Below are 20,374 nucleotides of genomic sequence, written 5' to 3' on the forward strand. Positions count from 1 at the left end.
ACTGTCCTGTAGTAAAGTACAAACGTCCTGGTTACTGGAGTACTGGACTAGTGCGCACACATCTGGGATGTTCGCTGCAGAAATCAATGAATATAATCCTACGTTAAGTTTCAAAACACTTACTGTTAACGGGGAACGATCTTACGACCATGGTCACTCTGCGCTTGCTTCGGAACTACTGGGCTAAACTGAATTGCCGCCATGTGCGCGCTGTTTCGACACACGACACACCCACAACAGTGAGCCCATCACCCCACATGTTTCTTGCATGAATCAACACAGGCACGTGAGTTACTAAAGCGGTAGGTCGTGTATGAGTCACTTGTATTTGATTTTTTTTTCACTTCACACGTTGGTAAGACGTTGATCCGATTCAGGAAATTCAGAACTGGAACTTTTTAGGAAGGAAGAAAGTGAACTTGTCAAAGTGAACTACTTGTCATTGTGACACACAGCACACCACTGCACATGACCGAACGTGACCTCTGCTTTTTACCCATCACCGTGTATGTAAATGACAGTGTGTTAGAGCAGAGGAGAGTGGGTGGATGATGGTATTGTTGGATGTTAGCATAATGTGTTCAAAAACCTGAATCTTTATTAATTAACATTCATTTTGACAACTACTCTCGCCTATTTATATTTTCATGTTTTAGACCAGACTACCTAAGTTGTATGTTCTAAAAATAAAACTAGTCAGCAAGAGGGTCAAATATGGAACGCTTCCTGTGTTTTTTGAATCAGTGACAGTTACAGTGTTATTCAATGACAGTGGTCAGAAGAGTGTCTACTGTTGAACATCCCAGAACTAATTATTACTACACTTCTGGGGAAGTCTGTATAAAACAAGTAGCTCTTTGTACTAAGTAAACATGATTTGTGACTTCTGCTTACACAAAAGGACTGCTCCGATGTCTCATTCCTCTGAGTCACCTCCAAAGGAATGTGTGTAAAAGTGTCTTCTCAGCACATTGTTGGCCTTTTAGCCTTTGGCTAAACTTAAATAACTTTTAAACCAAAAAACGTGTTTAACATCCATGCTGTTTATTCTTACAAACGTCGCCACCTACAGGCATACAGCAGTATGTGAATCCTTGCACTAAATGCAGGCTTTTGTTCAAACAGTGATGTCTAGTCATTACAGCTCTATGATGTGGTTAACCAGTCGTCCCATCAGGACCACAGCTGGTGTTTGGTGGTTGACTCTGGGCTCTGACCTGAGGTTACATATACATAAACTTCACCGTTCACCACTGTAAACCCAAAGCACCCATAGCTGTGCTCGAAGCACCACCTGCAGGGTTAGGCATGTTAGCATGTTAATGGAGGTTCTGTTCTTCTTGGCTGAGGTTACTTTAAAGACATTAAAAGATTAAAGCACACGTGCCGCAGCAAACACTTTGATCCTTTAGAGAATAACTTTCATTCATTCAGCTTCAGTTCATATCATGGACAGATAACCAGATCTACATGAAGAACCATGACACCAAGAAGCCTTTTTAAGGAAGGAGTTTAGATTAAGGAAGAAAAAGCGTTTAGGTGACATGGAAGTTGGACACCTGCAGCGGGAGGAGATGTCCCTAAATACTATAATATTCCCTGTTGAGAACAAACCCAACCACGGGGTTCCAGAAGACAAGGATATGACTGAAGAGACAAGTTTTACGTTGTCTTCTGCTTTGGAAGATGGGATCTATTCTTGGTTTGTTGAAATTGACAGACCTGAAGCTGTCGCTAAAGAGTTGATCGAGTCCAACCCAGTGGACAACTCTTTCCTACTTTCCAACAACTTTCACACTGGTGAGGCGGAGCAGACCGTGCACGTTGCTCCTAAAGACAGTAGCCCTTCAGAATGGAAGTCCAACCCTAGTGGTCAACCACCGAGTCAACACACTGTTGTTAGTTACTATCGACCGACGTCTATCTTCAAACAAAGCAAGTCACGGAAACTCTTTGATGGTGACAGGAAACGCTTCAAACACAAGAAGATTCAACACAGGAAGCACGTGGCCATCAGCAAGAATAAGGTGGTCCACTTGACCCCACAGGCTAACAACTATTTGAAGTGGCAGCCCAACCTGGGAGGTGGCCATGAAGGGACTCTACAGAATGAGCTGATCTTCAATGGACCGGCCCCGTCCGAAAGACCGAACGCGTACGACACATGTGCAGTTGAAGAGGACAGAAAAAAGCTGCTCTGCCTTGGCTTTCCTAACCTGGAGCAAACATGCTACATTAATTCTACTCTTCAAGGTCTCCTGACTCTCACACACTTTGTAGAACAGGTCCAAAACCAGCAGGAGGTTTGTTGTTACTGCCCCAACTCTGACATCCTCAGTGGGCTGGTGAGGGTTGGGGATTGTCGCTCCTCCAACAACATCATAGAGAAGACGTGTGTGCTGACCTCGTTCAAAAAGATTATTGCCGAGTTCAACCCCGAGTTTGAGGATGACCTTCAGAAGGACGCTCACGAGTTCCTCAGCTGTGTGCTGAACACCATCAGGTCTCTGACACTGGAGCTGAAGATGGCTGCACACGTCATGGGCCGGAGTTACTCCTGCCCGGTGGAAGCTAATATCGTCTTTAGAATGTTGAACACCCGGAGGTGCACAGGTTGTGGTGTGACATCAGCTAAAGAGGAAGAGTACATCAACCTCTCCTTAGACCTGGTCCCTGGAGGCACGGTCAGTGACTGTCTGGAGGAGTACCTTAAGGAGACCCAGCTGGAGTACAAATGTGAGTGTGGTGGTGGGATGTCCATGCAACAGTTTGTATTCTCCACCCTTCCCAACGTCTTGATCCTCCAGTTGAAGAGGTTCACCTTCACACCCACCTACACTCAGATGAAGTTGAACCATCCTGTGCTTCTCTTACGGGATCTGGAGGTGAACCTCAACTCCAGTGCCGGTCAAAACCCAGAGGTCTGTTACTCATTGGTCAGCATCATCAGCCATTTAGGAAGCAGAACCCAGTATGGCCATTACATCTGCGACGGCGTGCAGAGAGACAGTTCAGGCGGTTTGACAGACAACTGGCTGACCTACGACGACAGCTTAGTGTGGCAGAGCACAGGAACCTCAGTCTGTAAACAGCGGCAGAGAACGGCCTACCTGCTGTTCTACGAGGACCTGAATGGAAGGAAGCTGTGAGAGAAACCACGGTGGGAGACGAGGGGCCGTGAGAAAAATGTCTCCTAGAACATCTATCAAAATCCTTCATGACTGAAAAATCAGTGTTCATTTGAGGGTTTTCTTTGTAGTGAAATTGAACTCTTCAAAAAGTGATAGAAATGTGCTTTAGTCAACCCAGGAGTGACTGATGGATGAGGACGGATTATTGGACCCAGAACATGAGCAGAAACACACTGACCACCTTGATCTTTATCTTGTTTCCAATGGAGAAAAATGTAAATATTGTAAAATATTGTTTAATTGTTTAAATCGACACCTAGCCTCATGTTTGTTTTGTTCAATTGGTGTCGTCGCAGCACCATCTTCTGTACAATACTGGGAATATCAGATTTGATTTTTACACTACTGAGGCGCGGGAATATCCCAGCAACGACCCTACCAGAAGGTTTGGGGTTAAAGTCCAGTGAATATTCCATAAAAACTGAACCACTGTGAGGTATTTTATGGAAACACATACAAAAATTGAAAAAGCAGCATATAGAATATGTATAACATGAAACGCTTTTTGAAATAGTACTTACTTTAAACTGTTGATGGAAATATATGTGGAAATATATATGGAAATATATATATATATGGAAATATATGTGGAAATATATTTGGAAGTATATATATGGAAATATATGTAGCAATGTAACTGTTATTCTGCAATAAATTGTACACAGATGATAACACTGGTGTAAATGTTTTAAAGTTGTGGTGTTTCCTCAACCAGAACATTTAACTCCCTAACCTCCGTGACCCTGTCGAAGACCAGAACCTATAGGGTTCCAGACCACACCCACTGTACACTGACTGTCCACTCAAACCACCGCTGTCTGTCTGGGAACTTTGACTTTTGCGTTTTGGGGGGAGGAGGGGAGCATTTTAATGTCAGGGCACTAGATTAAAGATTTCATTGTCATGTGTGCAGTAAGGAAACGGATTGCCCTGTACAATGAAATGATCGCTTTACTGTCCACACCGCTGTGCATTATAACTATTCTGTGACAGAGGCTATTACACATATACAGACAGCAGCACCAAGCCTCCCGTAAAGGCAAACTACACAGCACAGGGCACACAACTGGAGCACACTGGCAGCCAACCTTAAAGTTCAACAACAGTTGTTACAGCATGGTTGTAAATACAGAATAGGTCTACACATGTGAAATAACGTGTCTTACCTAGTGCAAAAGTAAACGCCGCAAAGTAAATGATCTTGTCTTTCCAATTATTTTGTAGGAAATTCCGAAAAAGCAGGCTGCTTGGGACAGCAGTGACTTTCGCCAAGAACATTCGGTGGTGGCTCTACTGTGGGCGAGTTGGCTAATTGGCCCGATGGCGGCCCCGGTGCTAGGTGTGATGTGGAGTTAGCTGGGCTTGCTATAGCAGAGCTGGTCCTGGGTGTTTCCTGTTCCGGGTCACATGAAGGCCCAGGCTCTTGTTTAACTGCTGTAGTTGAAGAAGTACGTTTTAAAATAAATACAAAAATACTATTTTTTATTTTTGTTTATTTGAAACATTGATTCCACATTGAGGAACTTGTTGAATCAACAACAGGCTGGAGCCTCTGCGTTTAATCAGACGTGGTACCTGGTGTCGCCAGAGATGTGTTTTTATGTAGGAGAAGGAAGAATGAACTTGGCTTCAGTCTCTGTCGTAGTTGTCACTGTTATCAACCTCCATTTTTAATATTCCCCTCGTGGTGTTAATGTGTTCCCCTCTGACCTGTCTATGAAGTCCCCCCTTAAAAGGTCTGGTCACGCCGCTGCTGATCAGCAGGAGGAGGAGGATGGAGTTGATGAAGATGATGATGTCGCCTCACTGCCTCAGTTATGAGTCATAGCCTGCAAATGCTGCTGCTCCTGCTGCTGCTCCTGCTGCTGCTCCGGAGATCTGCTGTGTGATAGGGCAGAGACGGTGGAGGGGAGGAGCTGCCTGCAAAAAGTAGAGGAAACAAGTGTTTATTCTAAGGGAAGGAGCTTATTTTGGAGCAGAGGAGAAGGAGGCGGCGGAGGAGGAGGAGCAGCTGAGCCGTTTCCAAACATTGCTCCACCTTTGCAGAATGTCTGCGTAAAGACGTACGTAAAGAAACGGAAGCCGCGTGCGTGCGTGCGTGCGTGTGTTTGTGCATGAGGTGAGGAGCAGCACAGACGTTTTCAGGCAGTTTCACCTCATTCCTGGTGGAGTCTGTGAGCACGGACAGCGACACCAGGCCGGTGCGACGCATCATCACCACCTGGCTTCGGCTGCATCTGGACCGAGCCTCGGTAACTGTTGGAGTAGACGACACGGTCGTTGTTTTCATTCATCTTTTTCATATTTGGCTTTTTTTGGGAACGTGGACAACGAGCGAGCTGTGACCATCAGGTGCACAGCAGAGAGAGAGAGAGAGACAGAGAGAGAGAGACAGAGAGACAGAGTGCTAGACCCGCCCAGGAAAGGTAAGACAGATTAAACAACAATGATGTTTACTGAACACACGCGCGCGCGCGCGCACACAGTGTGTTTTGTGAGCACTTCACAGAATGAGTGTCCCCACAACAGTAGTATTTAAAATGTCTCTACAAGTAAAGATGTACAAGGATACACGGATACACGTATAAACATTCATGCTGGTTTTTAATGAGTTGTGAGGACTTCACACCGACATAATACAACCCCAACCCTCAAATACCCTCCTTAGGACCAGCAAGGTCAAGGGGTCATCACAACTATTTTCTTTAACTAAAAAAGGTCCCCACTAGGATAGCTATAAGTAAACACCACACACACACACATACACACATACTCAGCTTATATTGGTCCCATGATGCATCAAAATGTATGTATGCATGTACGTGCTGGTAATGTCTCCCACAGGAGTGTGTGTCTGTGTGTGTGACCTCAGAGCACCTCAGTAGCAGCACAGACAGTAACATTAATCTTGTCACACAGTGGTTAGTTGGTAAGCCCTCTAGCCTAACCATAAGAAAGTCACTGGTTTCAGCCCCAGCTCTTACTGCCCCCCCCCCCCGTGAGTGTCCAAAAACATGCAGATAAGGGATTTGATATATATATATATATGTTCAGTGTAAACTGACCATCGGTGTGAATGTGAGTGTGAATGCCTCTGGACTGGGGTACTGGTACTTGGTACTGTCTAAGACGTACTGTAACTGCTATCAGCTCCAGACTGATAATTGATTTAATGTGTTGGCAACCAAACTAACTATTGTTGCCATAGAAACCAGCAGAGGACTGGTACTGCACTACTGAAGTACAGAGTACGTTACTTCAGTTGTTCAAATCCTGCTTTTTCAGAGCAGTGCTGCTGATGGTCTGGACCCCCGCCCCCCCGACTGCAACTTTGATGATTACATACTACTACGTACTTTTCAATGAATGGAGTGGAGTCAAAGTATGAAGTCTGACCAAATAGAGGGACTTCAGTAAAGTAGAAATACATTTGTATGTTACTGAAGTAGAGGTACCACTGAGCAGGAAACACAGTAAAGTAGTAAAGTATCACAGATGGACCATAGATGCAGTACTTCTGTGTACTGTACATTCCACCTGGGAGCTGACAGACTTTGTCTCTTCAGATGGCCAAGGCAGACCAGCGTTTCGGTCAGCGGGATGGCTCGGACCAGAACTTTGACTACATGTTCAAGCTGCTCATCATCGGGAACAGCAGCGTTGGGAAAACATCCTTCCTGTTCCGCTACGCCGACGACTCCTTCAGCAACTCCTTCGTCAGCACCGTAGGTATCGACTTCAAGGTGAAGACGGTTTATCGTAACGACAAGAGGATCAAGCTGCAGATCTGGGTGAGGAGTTTCTGACAAAAATACAGAGGGTGGTGGTGCTGCTGGGGTGTGTGTGTCCCTCTCTAACTGCGCCAACATAATCAATGATGGGGGTAAATATAGAAATCATCATCATATCAAATCAATAACTTTGAAGTTAAATGCTGTTGTTGTAACTTTTTTATATTTTGATGTATCTGAAATGTTTTAATCTTCTATGTGCTGGAATGCAGTATTCACGCTGTATTGTAGTACAGACTTGTGGGGATTGGTGGGGGGGGGGGTTCTCAGTTAGATGATATCTTGATGATGTCACACAACCTTTAAAATCTTCATCCCATTAGAGCTCCCTCACTCCCTGCTTACTAATCATCTGCACTTCCTGCTTCCTCCGTCTGTTTTTAACACATATTAAACCAATTCATGATGTAACAGGACCCAGTGATGTAACATGTACTGTAACATCACTGTAACACAGCCAGGTCACATGATGTGTAACACGGTGGCTAATCGTGTTAGCAAGACTGATTATTACCATCTTTAGACAAGGGTTCGACAGTTTAACACAGTGGATCACAATCTTCATCATCATCACCCTCCTCTTCGTCATGGTGTTCTGGATCATACCACAGTGTCTCAGTGAAACATCCTGTTCTGCTCTCAGTCGACAACAAGCTGATTGAGGGGGGGAGAAAAAACCAACGACAGACTTCGGCAACAGCACGTTGTCATCAGCGGTGATGTTGTTGCCATGGCAGCAGCTTTTCACGCTCCCTCGCCAAGACACACATACACTGACGCACACACACACACATTTTACTGTCTTCAGTGGCAATTAAAGCGACCTCTCGAGGCAAAGAGGTTGAAACCCTGTGGGGGACCAAAGAACCCGGAGCAGGGAGTGTGTGTGTGTGTGTGTGTGTGTGTGTGTGTGTCCTTATATGTATGGCTACAGATGGGGGGAGGAGGGTGAGGTGTTGTGCTATAATTAGAGCTAATCAGATGCGATTCATTTCTTCTGAAAGCTCAGCTGATGCAGCAGCCATGAAGAACAACACAAATATATGGAAAGTTGGGGTTAAAGGTGCAGTCGGCAGATTTGAACTCCAACTGAATTACATTTTTTAAAAACTGTTGTTTGTAAATACCTTAAGCTAAATTAAAGCAAACAAGGTCTTTGACCAATGACAGACAGAGAGAGAGGTCTGGTTCACAGCACACACATTTGGACAAACCACTCAGATGTCTCGTGGATGAAACTGGAGTTGAAAACAGTCATCTCTCCGCACAGCAGAGAGAAATCAACAAAAAAAAAACAAAACATGAAAATGTGAAAAATGTTTCAGTGAAACAGAAATGTTACAATGGAATACAGCAACTCAGCATCCACACACACACACATACGTTACGGTTAATTAAATGCTCTCACTCACTGTTTCCCTGAAGACCAAAGAGAGAGAGAGAGCAGTAAAGAGACAGTCAACGACAATGGAGATAAATTTAGAAGAACGGCTGCACTCAGAGCAGCTGTGGTTGGTGTGGACAGACGGGGCGTGGGGGGGGCTGATGGATGTGATGGTTGTCATGGATGAGCAGCGGGGGGGTCCGTTTTCTGCGGCACCAGTTATAATGGTTTAGATCCTAGAGACGAGGCTAAAAAAAGCCCCCCCCCAATCCAATCGCCCCCCCGTCAGAGAAAAGCAGAAGCATCGGATTAGGTTTTCAAGATATTTTGCATTTTTGGAGCAGCTTGAATTCTCATTGTATATATAAACACACACACAGACATTTTTCCTCTGCAGTTCACCGTGTGGTCCCCAACATTTTTGGCATCAAATGTAATTTAATTATATTATTAATATCTTGGGTTGTAGTCCTGTCCCCCTCTGGGTGGGCCTTTAAACCTTACTTTTTACCCTTTCGCAATTTTTACAAAATGTAAATGTATATATATATACAATATATATAAATATATATGTATTTTGTGCTTGTCTGTGATAAATAAAATGTGATATTTTGATATGTTTGCAGATGTTTGCAGACAAAATCAGGATATTATCAGATGATTTTAGTTAATTATATGTTTTATCTGTTTTCCTAAATGCCGTGCTTCTTAGGAACTAAAAACCAAAGTGAAGAAGAACAACCCGTTCATTGAGGTATTGACAACGGTTAGCTGCAGCTGTGGTTTCTCCTGTCACATTACTGATGTCACTGCAGTTTTTTTCCTCTATTTTTGCCAGTACTGGCTTTAATCGTCAGAACCTGTGTGGGCTGTGTGTTCTTTGTTACTTTAACTGCTTAAATCTCCAGGGAAACCACCCTTTAAATGTTCTACCAATTCAAACAGTCAGAGCAGGTGCAGTGTTATTTTAGCTAAGCTTAGCATATTGGTGCAAGGATTTAGTCACAATATATGTAAACACAAACACAGATCATATGTCGGACGCCTTTGTGAAAAATGTTTTCACACAGCAGCACATCAACGAAGAAGTTTTATCCTTTTGGTTTACTGGCTTAGTTGATGCCTTTGGAGTGACTGACTAATATGAAAACAAGAAACTCCACCCATATGCAGATGATACAGTAATGTATTTCACTGCTCGTTGTCTGTCTCTCAGCTCCTGTTTGTTTCTCTGAGCTGTGAAGGAATCTACGATTTCAAAAATCAAAAATCCAACACTGGTGCTACGTCAATTCAACAACAACATTCAACATCTACATTTTCTCCATGTTGGGTTTTGTCTCCAGGACACAGCTGGTCAGGAGCGATACCGTACCATCACCACGGCCTACTACCGCGGGGCCATGGGTTTCATCCTCATGTTTGACATCACCAACGAGGAGTCCTTCAACGCCGTCCAAGACTGGTACGTGACTGCAAAAACTGTTGGTGTTCAGTAGAACCTTTCTCTCCCCCTCTCTGCTTCTCACCCCGGCTCCTCCCCCCTCCAGGGCCACCCAGATTAAGACATACTCTTGGGATAATGCCCAGGTGATCATGGTGGGCAACAAGTGCGACATGGATGAAGAAAGGGTGGTGCCTCCAGAGAAGGGCAAACACCTTGCTGACCAGTTAGGTAAGGATTTCTGTTAGTAAATAGAAACCACCCAAAAAACCATCAATGTTGGCGTTAGTGAAACACAAGATCCTCGTTAGCTCAGGCTTTGAAAGGATGACTAGAGCTGCTGGTTCATGTTAGACTGAAGCAGCTTCACAGAGGCAACACAGCCTCGATTTGTTTTCACTGTAGTTAGTACAACTAAAATGAGTGTCTGTACCAACCTGGTGGACCTGATGTCACATGTCATTCCATTTGTGGTGATTAATGAATACTTGATTTCCATGGACATAAGAACTAACACAGGAAGTCACTCCTTGGTGAAAAGGTTCATTTAAACGTAACACGGGCCAGTGTTTCTGACACTGGTTAAGAACTTGTACTAATGACTTTAGTCATTAGTGACAAAACTTCACACACACACACACACACACACACAAACACACTCATATATATATGTTTAATAGTGCTGCTCTGTTTCGAGGCTTGTCAAACCCGGGGGCAGCAGAGAGTCCACCTCAGGATGTGTGCACTTGTAAATGTTCATAATGACATGGATCTGTTGCTCAGCTGTGAATGTATGTGTGGATTTACTGGTCTTTTCACTTTTGTCTGACCTGAATGGAAGCACACGCCTCAGGGAGATTGTCTAAACATCTGTGTTCCAGCACTTTGAACCGATTCAGGAGAAAGTCTCACACAACGGCAGTGAAATCGCTGTGTGACAAAACACGGCCACGTCTTCTGAGTCATTTCAGCAGCTGCACAAAGAGACAGGAGAGAAAATACAAAGGGATGATTGATGATGATGAGGATGATGATGATGAAGAAGCTGATGAGGAAGATCTGCTGTCAGACATCACATTATTCAGTCTGCACATTTCCACTGCTTTCAGACGTATGTTAATGACTGTGTGTTGGAGGAAAGTCTTACACAGTTAACTTAGACCAACCAACCAGTGTCCGACCTACATCACTTTGTAACAGGCTGGATTCCACCCAGATGTAGGTCATGGCTAACTTATACTGTAGCCTGAATTTCAGGAATGTCGTTTTTTTTTTAAATTACCATTAACATGTTGGTAACTCGTCATCACTTCATCTCACTCTCCAAATGAACCTCTAATTTTGCTGCTTGATTCATCTATATAACCATTGAGCTAACTTTTCACCCATCCTATGTAGGGCTGTAACGATGCATCGTGAATTGGTTCAAAATCGATACAGATGCGTGACAATTCTCATCAGTTGGAATAAAAAGTGATTCGCACATCAAGGCGTAAGATGTAGGCTGAGTTATCTCAAAAAGTGACTGGTCATACCATGACATTACACACTGTAGTAAAGCAGGTGGCAGTATGCTCCTGAAAACATTGGTTGTGACCCACTATTAAACCCAGACGTCAGGTCCCTACGTAGGCTTAGAGTTCCAGTGATCACTCTCCCGTCGTCTCTTCTAGGCTTCGAGTACTACGAGGCGAGTGCTAAGGAGAACATCAACGTGCGGCAGGTCTTCGAGCGCCTGGTGGACATCATCTGTGTGAAGATGTCCGAGCGTGTGGACGTGGAGGTGCCAACGGCCCCAGGATCCAAGACCACCAGACTGACGGACAAGCCTGCCCAGCTACCTCAGAAGTGCTGCTGATCATCCATTGTCTGCCCCTCCCTCCTCTCCGCCCCCATCGTATTTGCCTCCTCCCTCCCTAATGCCACAAAATTTGAAAAAAAAAAAAAAGTTAACTATTGTAACATTCCTTCAAACACACACACACACACTCTGCTTCAATCCATGTTTGTGAGCAGTCATTAATCGGAACACTCGTTGCAGTGTTTACAGCTGCTTTCATTTCCTCCATGTCCTCACAGGGGTGATGTTTAATACAGGCGAGGAGGGGTGAGGACAGTGGTGTCCTCTAAGTACGATCAGAGTTGGTGTGAACTGGTCTGGCCTAGCAATGAGGACCAGCCTGTAGTGGTCCACATGGGACTGTGTTAACGTTCCACACATCTGTGTGTGTGTGTGTGTGTGCAGGATTCTTTTAGGGAAACCTTCAGATCAGGGTTGTTTCACTGCTGGCTGAGTTTAAATCAGAGATTTAAGAATTTTATGATTTGAGAACCAGGATGATGGTCGGCTGACATATAAATGACCGACAACGTCCAGGAATCATTATCCAGACGGTGATCCTGCCTCTCAGAGTTCTCTGGTCTGTTTCTGAACATGCAAAGGAGACGAGGTTAAACAACAGAAACAGAAACAACCTGTAGTTTTAATCTGCTCAGTGTTGACTGTTGGAGGTCACAGGTGTAGTCAAGCACTGGCTCTCTGCTCCAACTGTAGCACAGACAGAACCTCACACTGCCACAGCTGCTCATCATTTTTCTTTCTCCTCCAGTGATTCCAAATGTAGATCCCTCTGTTCCAATGTTAGTAACCTGATGTTCAGATGGAACAGCAGCAGAGTCTTTACTCTGATGACACTTTGATTACAGTTACATTGGGGGAAAAAAACCATATATTGTCGTGACTATAGTATCGCAATATTGTGATACGTATCGTATCACCAGATTCTTGCCAACACTCACCCTGACCCTATACCTCTGGGTGACCTTGTTGAAGTGCTCTGTCCTGGTATGCTGTGACTGGAACTTTTGCACAGGCCAGACCAGTCTGGAGTCTGCAGTCTAACACCGTGGCAAACCACGGATGCTGTCGACTGGTGTGAGCAGAGTAAACCAGCCCTCTTCCCCCTGTTAGCAGCTGTAGTCATGTAGCTGTCATGTTTGCAGTGTTTCCTACATGAAAGTATGAATGGGTGTGTTAGTGTGTGTGTGTGTGTGTGTGTGTGTGCGTGTGTATTACCACGTGTGAGATATTAGAAACAACATGGTCGGTTGTTGCCTATGGTTATCATGATATTTATTGCGTGTTTAGTTGTGTACATGTATGGTATCTTTGACGGAAGTGCGATACTTTAATGGTCGACAGAGATTCGGCGCGTGGGGCTGTGAGAGACAGAGTAAATGACGTGCATCTATTATTATATATTAAATCATATGACGATTAAAGAAAAAAAATCAGTATCCTGCCAAATTGTTATATACAGTAGCTACTACAGCGCACGTTTTTGTGTGTGACTCCTCACCGTGTGTGTCTTCATATTGATATGATATACAGTACAATATTGACATTGTCTTCATATGATTATTTTTTAAGTGAATTTGTAAATGATAGACTTAGCAATTCTAATGGTGTTGTATGAATTTATCAATTTATTTTTATGCTGTGTATACCATGGACAAATACTATTTAGACTTTATGTAAAACTTGATGTCTTACAGTTCGCTGAACAGAGGAGAAGCACAAAGTGATGTACAAATATTGTCAATGTTTGTATATTATAGATGCAATTTAGTATAATAAAAATCACATCCTTTAACCATTATATGAGTCAAGTTTTTTGTTGCCATTTCACCATTATTATGCGTACCATGTTTGAGAACTACTGGTGCAGAGAATAATTTAGAATACTTCTAAGTAGTTAACTTATTTAACTTACAATTAGCTGGGAAAAGTCCAAGTCTATTAGCATTGCTAACTCAATTCAACTGACTAAATAGATAAAACATTATTTCTATTTTGTTATTGAAAAAGTAAAAAACGTAAATTGGTGAATTTGTGTTTTTAAAACAATCTTGCAAAAGTCGAGGACTAACGCTTTGAATCCTTTGGATCATAGACAGAAAATAAGAATATAGAAATTCTCTGACTGGACAACAGTATCAGCTTCACCTGGTTGAAGGCCGCACATCTCATCACTATTGCTGAGAAACCGGAAGCAGCAGGTGGCGCCAAAGCTGCACTAGTTGTGATTAAAAGCTCAGGAAGAAAAAAACTCACCACTAGATGGTTAAATGAAATAGAGAGACAACGGAGAGTGGCGGTAGTGCACCGACAGGCGGTTCGCCTCGTACTTTTAACTGGTAAAAGAAGAAGAAGAGAACAGAAACCAATCAGGGACATCGATTTTTTTGCGACAGACGTGGTCTTACCCAATCACAGACTTTGTTTTGGGGGCGGGACAGAGGCTTCTGATTCTTCACCGTAAACTTCCTTTAGCAGGACGCTAACACATATAAAGGTGAGTTGTCTTTTTTTGTTGTAACTATAAAACGTATAAAAGAAAAAATGTACTTCACATTATCTGTGATTAAGCTCTAGATAGCAGCTGGTCCAGCTGACAAAATATTTATTTTCTGCCAGAGACGATGACAAAGTATTTTGTTGTGTCACTGCGGTATTACTGACGGCTAATCCATCGATGAGAAATTGCACAGTTAATTTATCTACTCCCCGTTTCTAACGACACTTAACACGGTTAGAATGTAGAAATCTATGAGAAACAAAACCGCCGTCCACTAAATTAGCTGATTATTGACAGGGACACGATAATATATGACTATGGTGTGTGCAATAATGTCACGCACTGTGGTACTAGAGTACGGGTGGAAATGCTTGATTTTTATTTAAATGACGGCAAGCTTAATGTTTTGTTTTATTTTATAAATCTAAGGCTAGGAGTTTAACGTAATTTGTTGTAAAAAAGTATAAGGTGATGTTTAGGGCTGTTAGTCTATATAAGAGAGCGGTGCCAAAACTGTTATTGACTCACTTTTGTAATTGTCCACGTGTCTCTACATAAGTGTGAAGATGCCTCAGACCAACAAATCTGTGAGTGGTGGCTGTGGACCAGGACAAGCTTCTGCTCCAGACCAGGGAGAACCACCACCAGTGACAGAAGACGTTAAGGCTCTGGTGACTGAGCGTGATGGAAGCAGAGAGATGGTGACAGAAGGTGATGATGACACAGTGATCGTAAAATCACCCAGTGACCCCAAAAAGTACAGGTGAGTGACAAAGTAGTCTGACTCAAATATTAAAGGAAACACCTGGGCGTCGGCGTTATCTCTGAGTCAATTATGTTGTGTTTGTCTATGAATTAGAGTGAACTTTATTGATCCAACACTGGAGAAATGATTTAAACCCTAAAAAAAGGCTTGAGAGTCAACCACGAAGGGACTCGAACCCTCAATCTTCTGATAAGTCAGACGCCTTATTTGTTAGGCCACGTGGTCACTGAGGCTGCATGAGGCTAAGACAGAAAAAAACTTTACATGTAGTTATTTGTAGGGTAATCAGAGTGACGTCTTTGTTTTTTTTAAAGGTTACACTGTAACTTCCAGAGAGAGAGAGAGAGAGAGAGAGGTTCTCACACACTCTTCTTCTGTCTGCAGGTACATAGAGCTGAGTAACGGCCTCAGAGCTCTGCTCATCTCCGACTTCAGCAGTGCTGATGTGAAGGGAGATGGCGAACGAGCAGAGAACCAGGAGGAAGTAGAAGAAGATGGTGAGGCAGAGCAGGAGGACAGAGAAGATGAAGGGGATTCTGGTGAAGGGTCAGAGGAGGAGGAAGAGGACGAAGAGGAGGCGGAGCAGGACAGCGATTTTGAGGAACTGGATGAGGAGAATATAGGAAAGAAGACGAAAGGGAGCTCAGAGAAGCAGGTGAGTAATACCAGAATTCTGTTATGTAATAGTTAGTATCACATGGGAGTGCTGCGGTGCTAACTCTCGCTTAGTCTGGTTTGACAAGTTAATGAGTCAGCTAATTTAGTTTTAAGGATTTAGGTTTTTTTAGAGTATTTCTGTGTGTGTGTGTGTGTGTGTATATATATATATATAGTATGTATTATTACATTATTTACATTTATTACTATTACTACTATTATTTACAGTATATGTGTGTGTGTGTGTGCGTGCAGGCAGCCGCAGCTCTCTGCATCAGTGTGGGCAGTTTCAGTGACCCTGACGACCTCCCAGGCCTCGCCCACTTCCTGGAGCACAGTGAGTTGAAACGGACAAGAAGCTTTGATTCTAAGAATTTAATCTGTTTGAAGGAGGAAACATAGTGTGATGATTCACTTCGATAATATCTGCTGAATTACTATTTATTAGGAAGTGTGATGCACACACAGTCTTCCCTTCCTCTCTGATTTACAGTGGTGTTCATGGGCAGTGAGAAATACCCGGCCGAGAATGGATTTGACGCTTTCCTGAAGAAGCACGGTGGAAGTGACAACGCCTCCACCGACTGTGAGAGAACCATCTTTCAGTTTGACGTGCAGAGGAAGTTCTTCAGAGAGGCACTGGACAGGTGAGGTGGTGACCATCAACACAATGATCTACTCCTTTACAGTCCTTTTACTGAAAACACAAAAATCTCCAGCAGTAAAATAATTTTTATATCAGACATAGAGTCTGTATTCTGTCCTCTTATGTTGTACACTGATGTGTTTCAGGTGGGCTCAATTTTTCATTTGTCCCCTGATGATTGAAGACGCCATCGACAGAGAAGTGGAGGCTGTAGACAGTGGTAAACACTCATGTAAACACCATGTCGTTTCTGCAATCAAGTGATGGGAGTTTTGTCTTGACTATTTTAAACATCCAAGTGGCTTTTTTGATTGTTTTTCTTACATGAATTTAAGCAAAATAATGAATACCTATTTTGGTTAAATATATATTTATATATATATATATACATTTGATTTTGTGTTTGACACATATGTTATGTTATATTTAATTATTTTTCAGAGTATCAGCTGGCAAGGCCATCTGACTCACACCGAAAAGAGATGCTGTTTGGAAGCCTGGCTAAACCTGGACACCCCATGAGTAAATTTTGTTGGGGTAAGATCTACATGAACTCACAGAATCACTGCTGCTTTTTCAAGCCATGTTGGCTTGTTTTTTTTAGGTCCTTGAACCCCTCTTCTCTTACAACACAATAATTACAGGGGTGTATTAGCAAGAATCTGGCAATGATACGATATATTGTGATATACTACGATACTATAGGCATAACAAATTTATTTTCACCAATGTAATTGTATTACATTGGTTACATTGTATAATTGTAGTAAAGACTCTGCTGCTGTTCCATCTGAACATCAGGTTACTAACATTGGAACAGAGGGATCTACATTTGGAATCACTGGAGGAGTTTGTTGTTTTCTTCCAGGTAATGCTCAGACATTAAAACACGAGCCCAGAGAGAAGCAGATCAACACGTACCAGCGCCTCAGAGAGTTCTGGAAGAGATATTACTCTGCTCATTACATGACCCTTACTGTTCAGTCCAAAGGTATGGAGACATTTGGCCATGTGTGTCTTCAGCCTGTGGATAAAAACAGAAGGCTGACTGAAGGAGCTCACTGTGTTTCTCCTGCAGAAACCCTGGACACGCTGGAGCAGTGGGTGAGAGAAATCTTCATCAATGTTCCTAACAAGTAAGAAAACACACACTCCAGGCCTATTCAAGGATTAACAGGACTTTTATTTATTTTATTTATATTCAAGGATTAACAGGACTTTTATTTCAGTGTGAAACCTGGGCCTGTTTTTAATTTAACACAACTTTGATGTTCACACAGGAATTGAAGAAAGACCCGCTCAAAGATCTTCCTTTTTCTTAGCTTTTGTCTCTGCTGTCCTCCAGTGGGAGAGTATTAAACTGCATATCACTTTTGCATAGACAAAAAAAAAGACAGATTATTCATTTATTATTATTTTTTTCTTTTACTCTTCTCTGTTTATATATATTACTGTTCTTTGGGATGTTGTTGATGTTGTTATTCACCAACCAAAATACTGACAGATTATTCTAGATTAAAAATATTATGCCAGTGCTCAGTGGATTCTCTTTGAATCAGTAATAGTATTATTAGTAGTTGTAGTATAATGTGAGTGAAGTCACCATTGTAATGTTTGTTGTTGTGTTTGTTTCAGTGGTGACCCTCGACCTGACTTCTCTGACCTCCTGCAGCCGTTTGACACACCAGCCTTCAACAAGCTCTACAGAGGTTAGACATGACTGATGCTAACACCAAGATGCTAACAGATGCTTTGGTGAATTAGTCCCAGTCCAGAAGCATGGTCCAGCACAACACACGTCATAAATCATCATCATCATCACCTGATTTTCTGAATGGGCTTTGTTGTAGTAGTGAGAGTAGTTGTTGACCTGATGGTAAAGGTTTTTGGATTGTAGGTGCTGTGTATTTTGGTTCATTTGGTCTTGTATTCAGATTGTGTGTGTGTGTGTGTGTGTGTGTGTGTGTGTGTGTGTGTGTTTCAGTGATTCCTGTGAGGAAGGTCCATGCTCTGACCATCAGCTGGGCTCTGCCTCCTCAGGGCAAACACTACAGGTGAATTCTTACATTTTGTGGACTTCATTCTTTTTTTCATTTTTATTTTAAACCAGACAAATGACCTCACATCATTTTGTGTGTTTTTGTCTTTACTTTCAGAGTGAAACCTCTTCATTACATCTCCTGGCTGATTGGACATGAAGGAGGGGGCAGCATCTTGTCTCTGCTCAGGAAGAAGTGGGTCACAAATAATGAACTAAGCATTAATAATCATTAAGGTCACATGTCAAATACTTACGGTGTGTGTGTGTGTGTTTTCAGGTGCTGGGCTCTGGCTCTATTCGGAGGAAACAGTGAGACGGGCTTCGATCAAAACACCACTTACTCCATTTTCTCTGTCTCCATTACTTTGACTGATGAAGGCTTCCAGAACTTCTACCAGGTCAAAACACACACACACACACACACATTTGCCTCCAAGTTATTCACACCCCAGTGAAACCACTGGTGACAGAACCAGAATTAGGTCATGTGTTTCTTTATGTTCATGTCAATTGACAAATATGATTAAAAAGAATCGTCTTGGAATTGAACCCAGGACTCTCTGCTCTTTATGTCCAAGGCAGTTATTGTTAAGGCCTGTCGTGATCTTGTTGCCACCTGTGGACTCTGTGGCCTTCAATATTGTTGTGTATTTTCTGTGTGCAGGTGATAGACTTTGTTTTCCAATATCTGAAGATGCTGCAGACCCTGGGTCCCCAGGAGAGGTCAGCATTCATCAAACATTTATTCTATTTCTCAAGTGAATGTACTGTGTTTCCTAATAGAAGGAACGATGAGTATTTTATAAATACGGTCCATGTACTCTTTAACCATTAAATACACTGAAGACACTGTTACATCTGTAAAAATACTGTTTTTGTCAAATGTTAATTTTTATCAGGATTTATGAGGAAATCCAGAAGATCGAAGCCAACGAGTTCCACTATCAGGAACAGGTTCAGCACACACACACACACACACACACACACACACACACACATTGTAGTCCTCTCTTTCTGTCTTTCTTCAACCACTGTTTTTTTTTTTTCCTCGGACAGACGGATCCTATAGAGTTTGTGGAGAACATCTGTGAGAACATGCAGCTGTTCCCCAAAGAAGACTTCCTGACCGGAGACCAGCTCATGTTTGAGTACAAACCACAGGTAACCAGTGACCAACACTGATTAACAGTACTGTGACACTACTGGTACACCTGTACTGTGACAGTACTGTAACTGGGCCAGACATTTGGACCCAAACAGGTGCATGTATTTAAAAGCAGTGAATTTTCTAGTGACAAAATAATCAGGAATGTGCGGAAGTGTGTACTGGCAAGAACCTGGTAATACCATAGATATCACGATAAACGTTATTTTTAACATCGTTTTTACATTTTAAATGTAGTAAAACTGTAATAATTTGTAATCACTAGAGGAGAAAGAAAAGCCAATAAAATGAACCAACACCAGGAATATTTGAGAAGAGAATATCAAGAGAATATAATATGGTATTGTAAAACGGAATATTGCCGTATTTTCGTGTATGTATATTTTCTACAGTGCAGGAAGTTGACATTTCACACATTGAGAGGAACGTGTTTTTATATTGTGAACTGCTAACTGGGACAACAGTGTTGCATGTTGCTAGGCTACAGAGTCGTGTTGCGTTCATGATCTGTCATTTGTCATTTATAGTAATCTGTCAATTGTAGTAAAAACCACAGATTGGTCCACTCTGACCCTGTGTGATGGCTGCATGTATGCATGAAGATCACTTTAACATTTTAACATGTAGCCCCTGAGCCACTATTTGAATATTCTGGCTGTATGTGTTTTGTGTGTTTGCAGGTGATCAGTGAGGCGCTGTCTCTGCTGACACCGGACAGAGCAAACCTCCTGTTACTGTCACCAGAGAATGAAGGTCACTGTTCACTCAAGGAGAAGTGGTTTGGTACCTGCTACAGCATGGAGGGTAGGATACACACACACACATACACACACACACACACGCACCAACAGAGTATCAAGACCTGAGTGTGTGTGTCTCTGCTCTGCTCAGATATCCCAGAGGTCTGGTCTGTGCGCTGGGCAGGAGACTT

At 42.7% G+C, this 20,374-nt stretch overlaps 3 protein-coding genes across 3 annotated transcripts in view; all 3 read left to right on the forward strand.

Annotated features, from left to right (window-relative positions):
• The first annotated feature begins 1,415 nt into the window (after nt 1-1,415).
• Nucleotides 1,416-3,710, forward strand: LOC103399292 (ubiquitin carboxyl-terminal hydrolase 37-like). Its single transcript, XM_008337999.3, has one exon. The coding sequence runs from the start codon at nt 1,545-1,547 to the stop codon at nt 3,147-3,149; it is 1,605 nt and encodes a 534-aa protein (XP_008336221.1). The 5' UTR covers nt 1,416-1,544; the 3' UTR covers nt 3,150-3,710.
• Nucleotides 3,711-5,173: 1,463 nt separating this feature from the next.
• rab3b (RAB3B, member RAS oncogene family) overlaps nt 5,174-20,374 on the forward strand; it is a 23,174-nt gene continuing 7,973 nt past the window's right edge. Inside the window, exons 1-5 of the mRNA XM_008337952.3 lie at nt 5,174-5,617; nt 6,758-6,982; nt 9,713-9,831; nt 9,917-10,041; nt 11,484-12,045. Of these exons, the coding sequence (XP_008336174.1) occupies nt 6,758-6,982; nt 9,713-9,831; nt 9,917-10,041; nt 11,484-11,668 (654 nt within the window). The 5' untranslated portion in view covers nt 5,174-5,617 and the 3' untranslated portion in view covers nt 11,669-12,045. The remainder of the gene's footprint in view (nt 5,618-6,757; nt 6,983-9,712; nt 9,832-9,916; nt 10,042-11,483; nt 12,046-20,374) is intronic.
• nrd1b (nardilysin b (N-arginine dibasic convertase)) overlaps nt 13,850-20,374 on the forward strand; it is a 14,064-nt gene continuing 7,539 nt past the window's right edge. Inside the window, 19 exon segments of the mRNA XM_008337945.3 lie at nt 13,850-14,165; nt 14,728-14,931; nt 15,319-15,589; nt 15,847-15,928; nt 16,085-16,238; nt 16,384-16,457; nt 16,679-16,774; nt 17,106-17,228; nt 17,316-17,373; nt 17,873-17,946; nt 18,222-18,291; nt 18,394-18,471; nt 18,556-18,676; nt 18,943-19,001; nt 19,178-19,232; nt 19,335-19,439; nt 20,124-20,247; nt 20,335-20,371; nt 20,373-20,374. The exon segment at nt 20,373-20,374 is cut by the window's right edge and continues 45 nt beyond it. Coding sequence (XP_008336167.1) covers nt 14,735-14,931; nt 15,319-15,589; nt 15,847-15,928; nt 16,085-16,238; nt 16,384-16,457; nt 16,679-16,774; nt 17,106-17,228; nt 17,316-17,373; nt 17,873-17,946; nt 18,222-18,291; nt 18,394-18,471; nt 18,556-18,676; nt 18,943-19,001; nt 19,178-19,232; nt 19,335-19,439; nt 20,124-20,247; nt 20,335-20,371; nt 20,373-20,374 — 1,780 coding nt within the window. The 5' untranslated portion in view covers nt 13,850-14,165; nt 14,728-14,734.

This window comes from Cynoglossus semilaevis, chromosome 2 (genome assembly GCF_000523025.1).
Source record: "Cynoglossus semilaevis isolate Cse_v1.0 chromosome 2, Cse_v1.0, whole genome shotgun sequence".
In the NCBI taxonomy this organism is placed as follows: Eukaryota; Metazoa; Chordata; class Actinopteri; order Pleuronectiformes; family Cynoglossidae; genus Cynoglossus; species Cynoglossus semilaevis.

Excerpts from the sequence above, each read along its gene's own strand:
- LOC103399292 (XM_008337999.3), top strand. The coding sequence starts at position 1,545 with ATGGAAGTTGGACACCTGCAGCGGGAGGAGATGTCCCTAAATACTATA.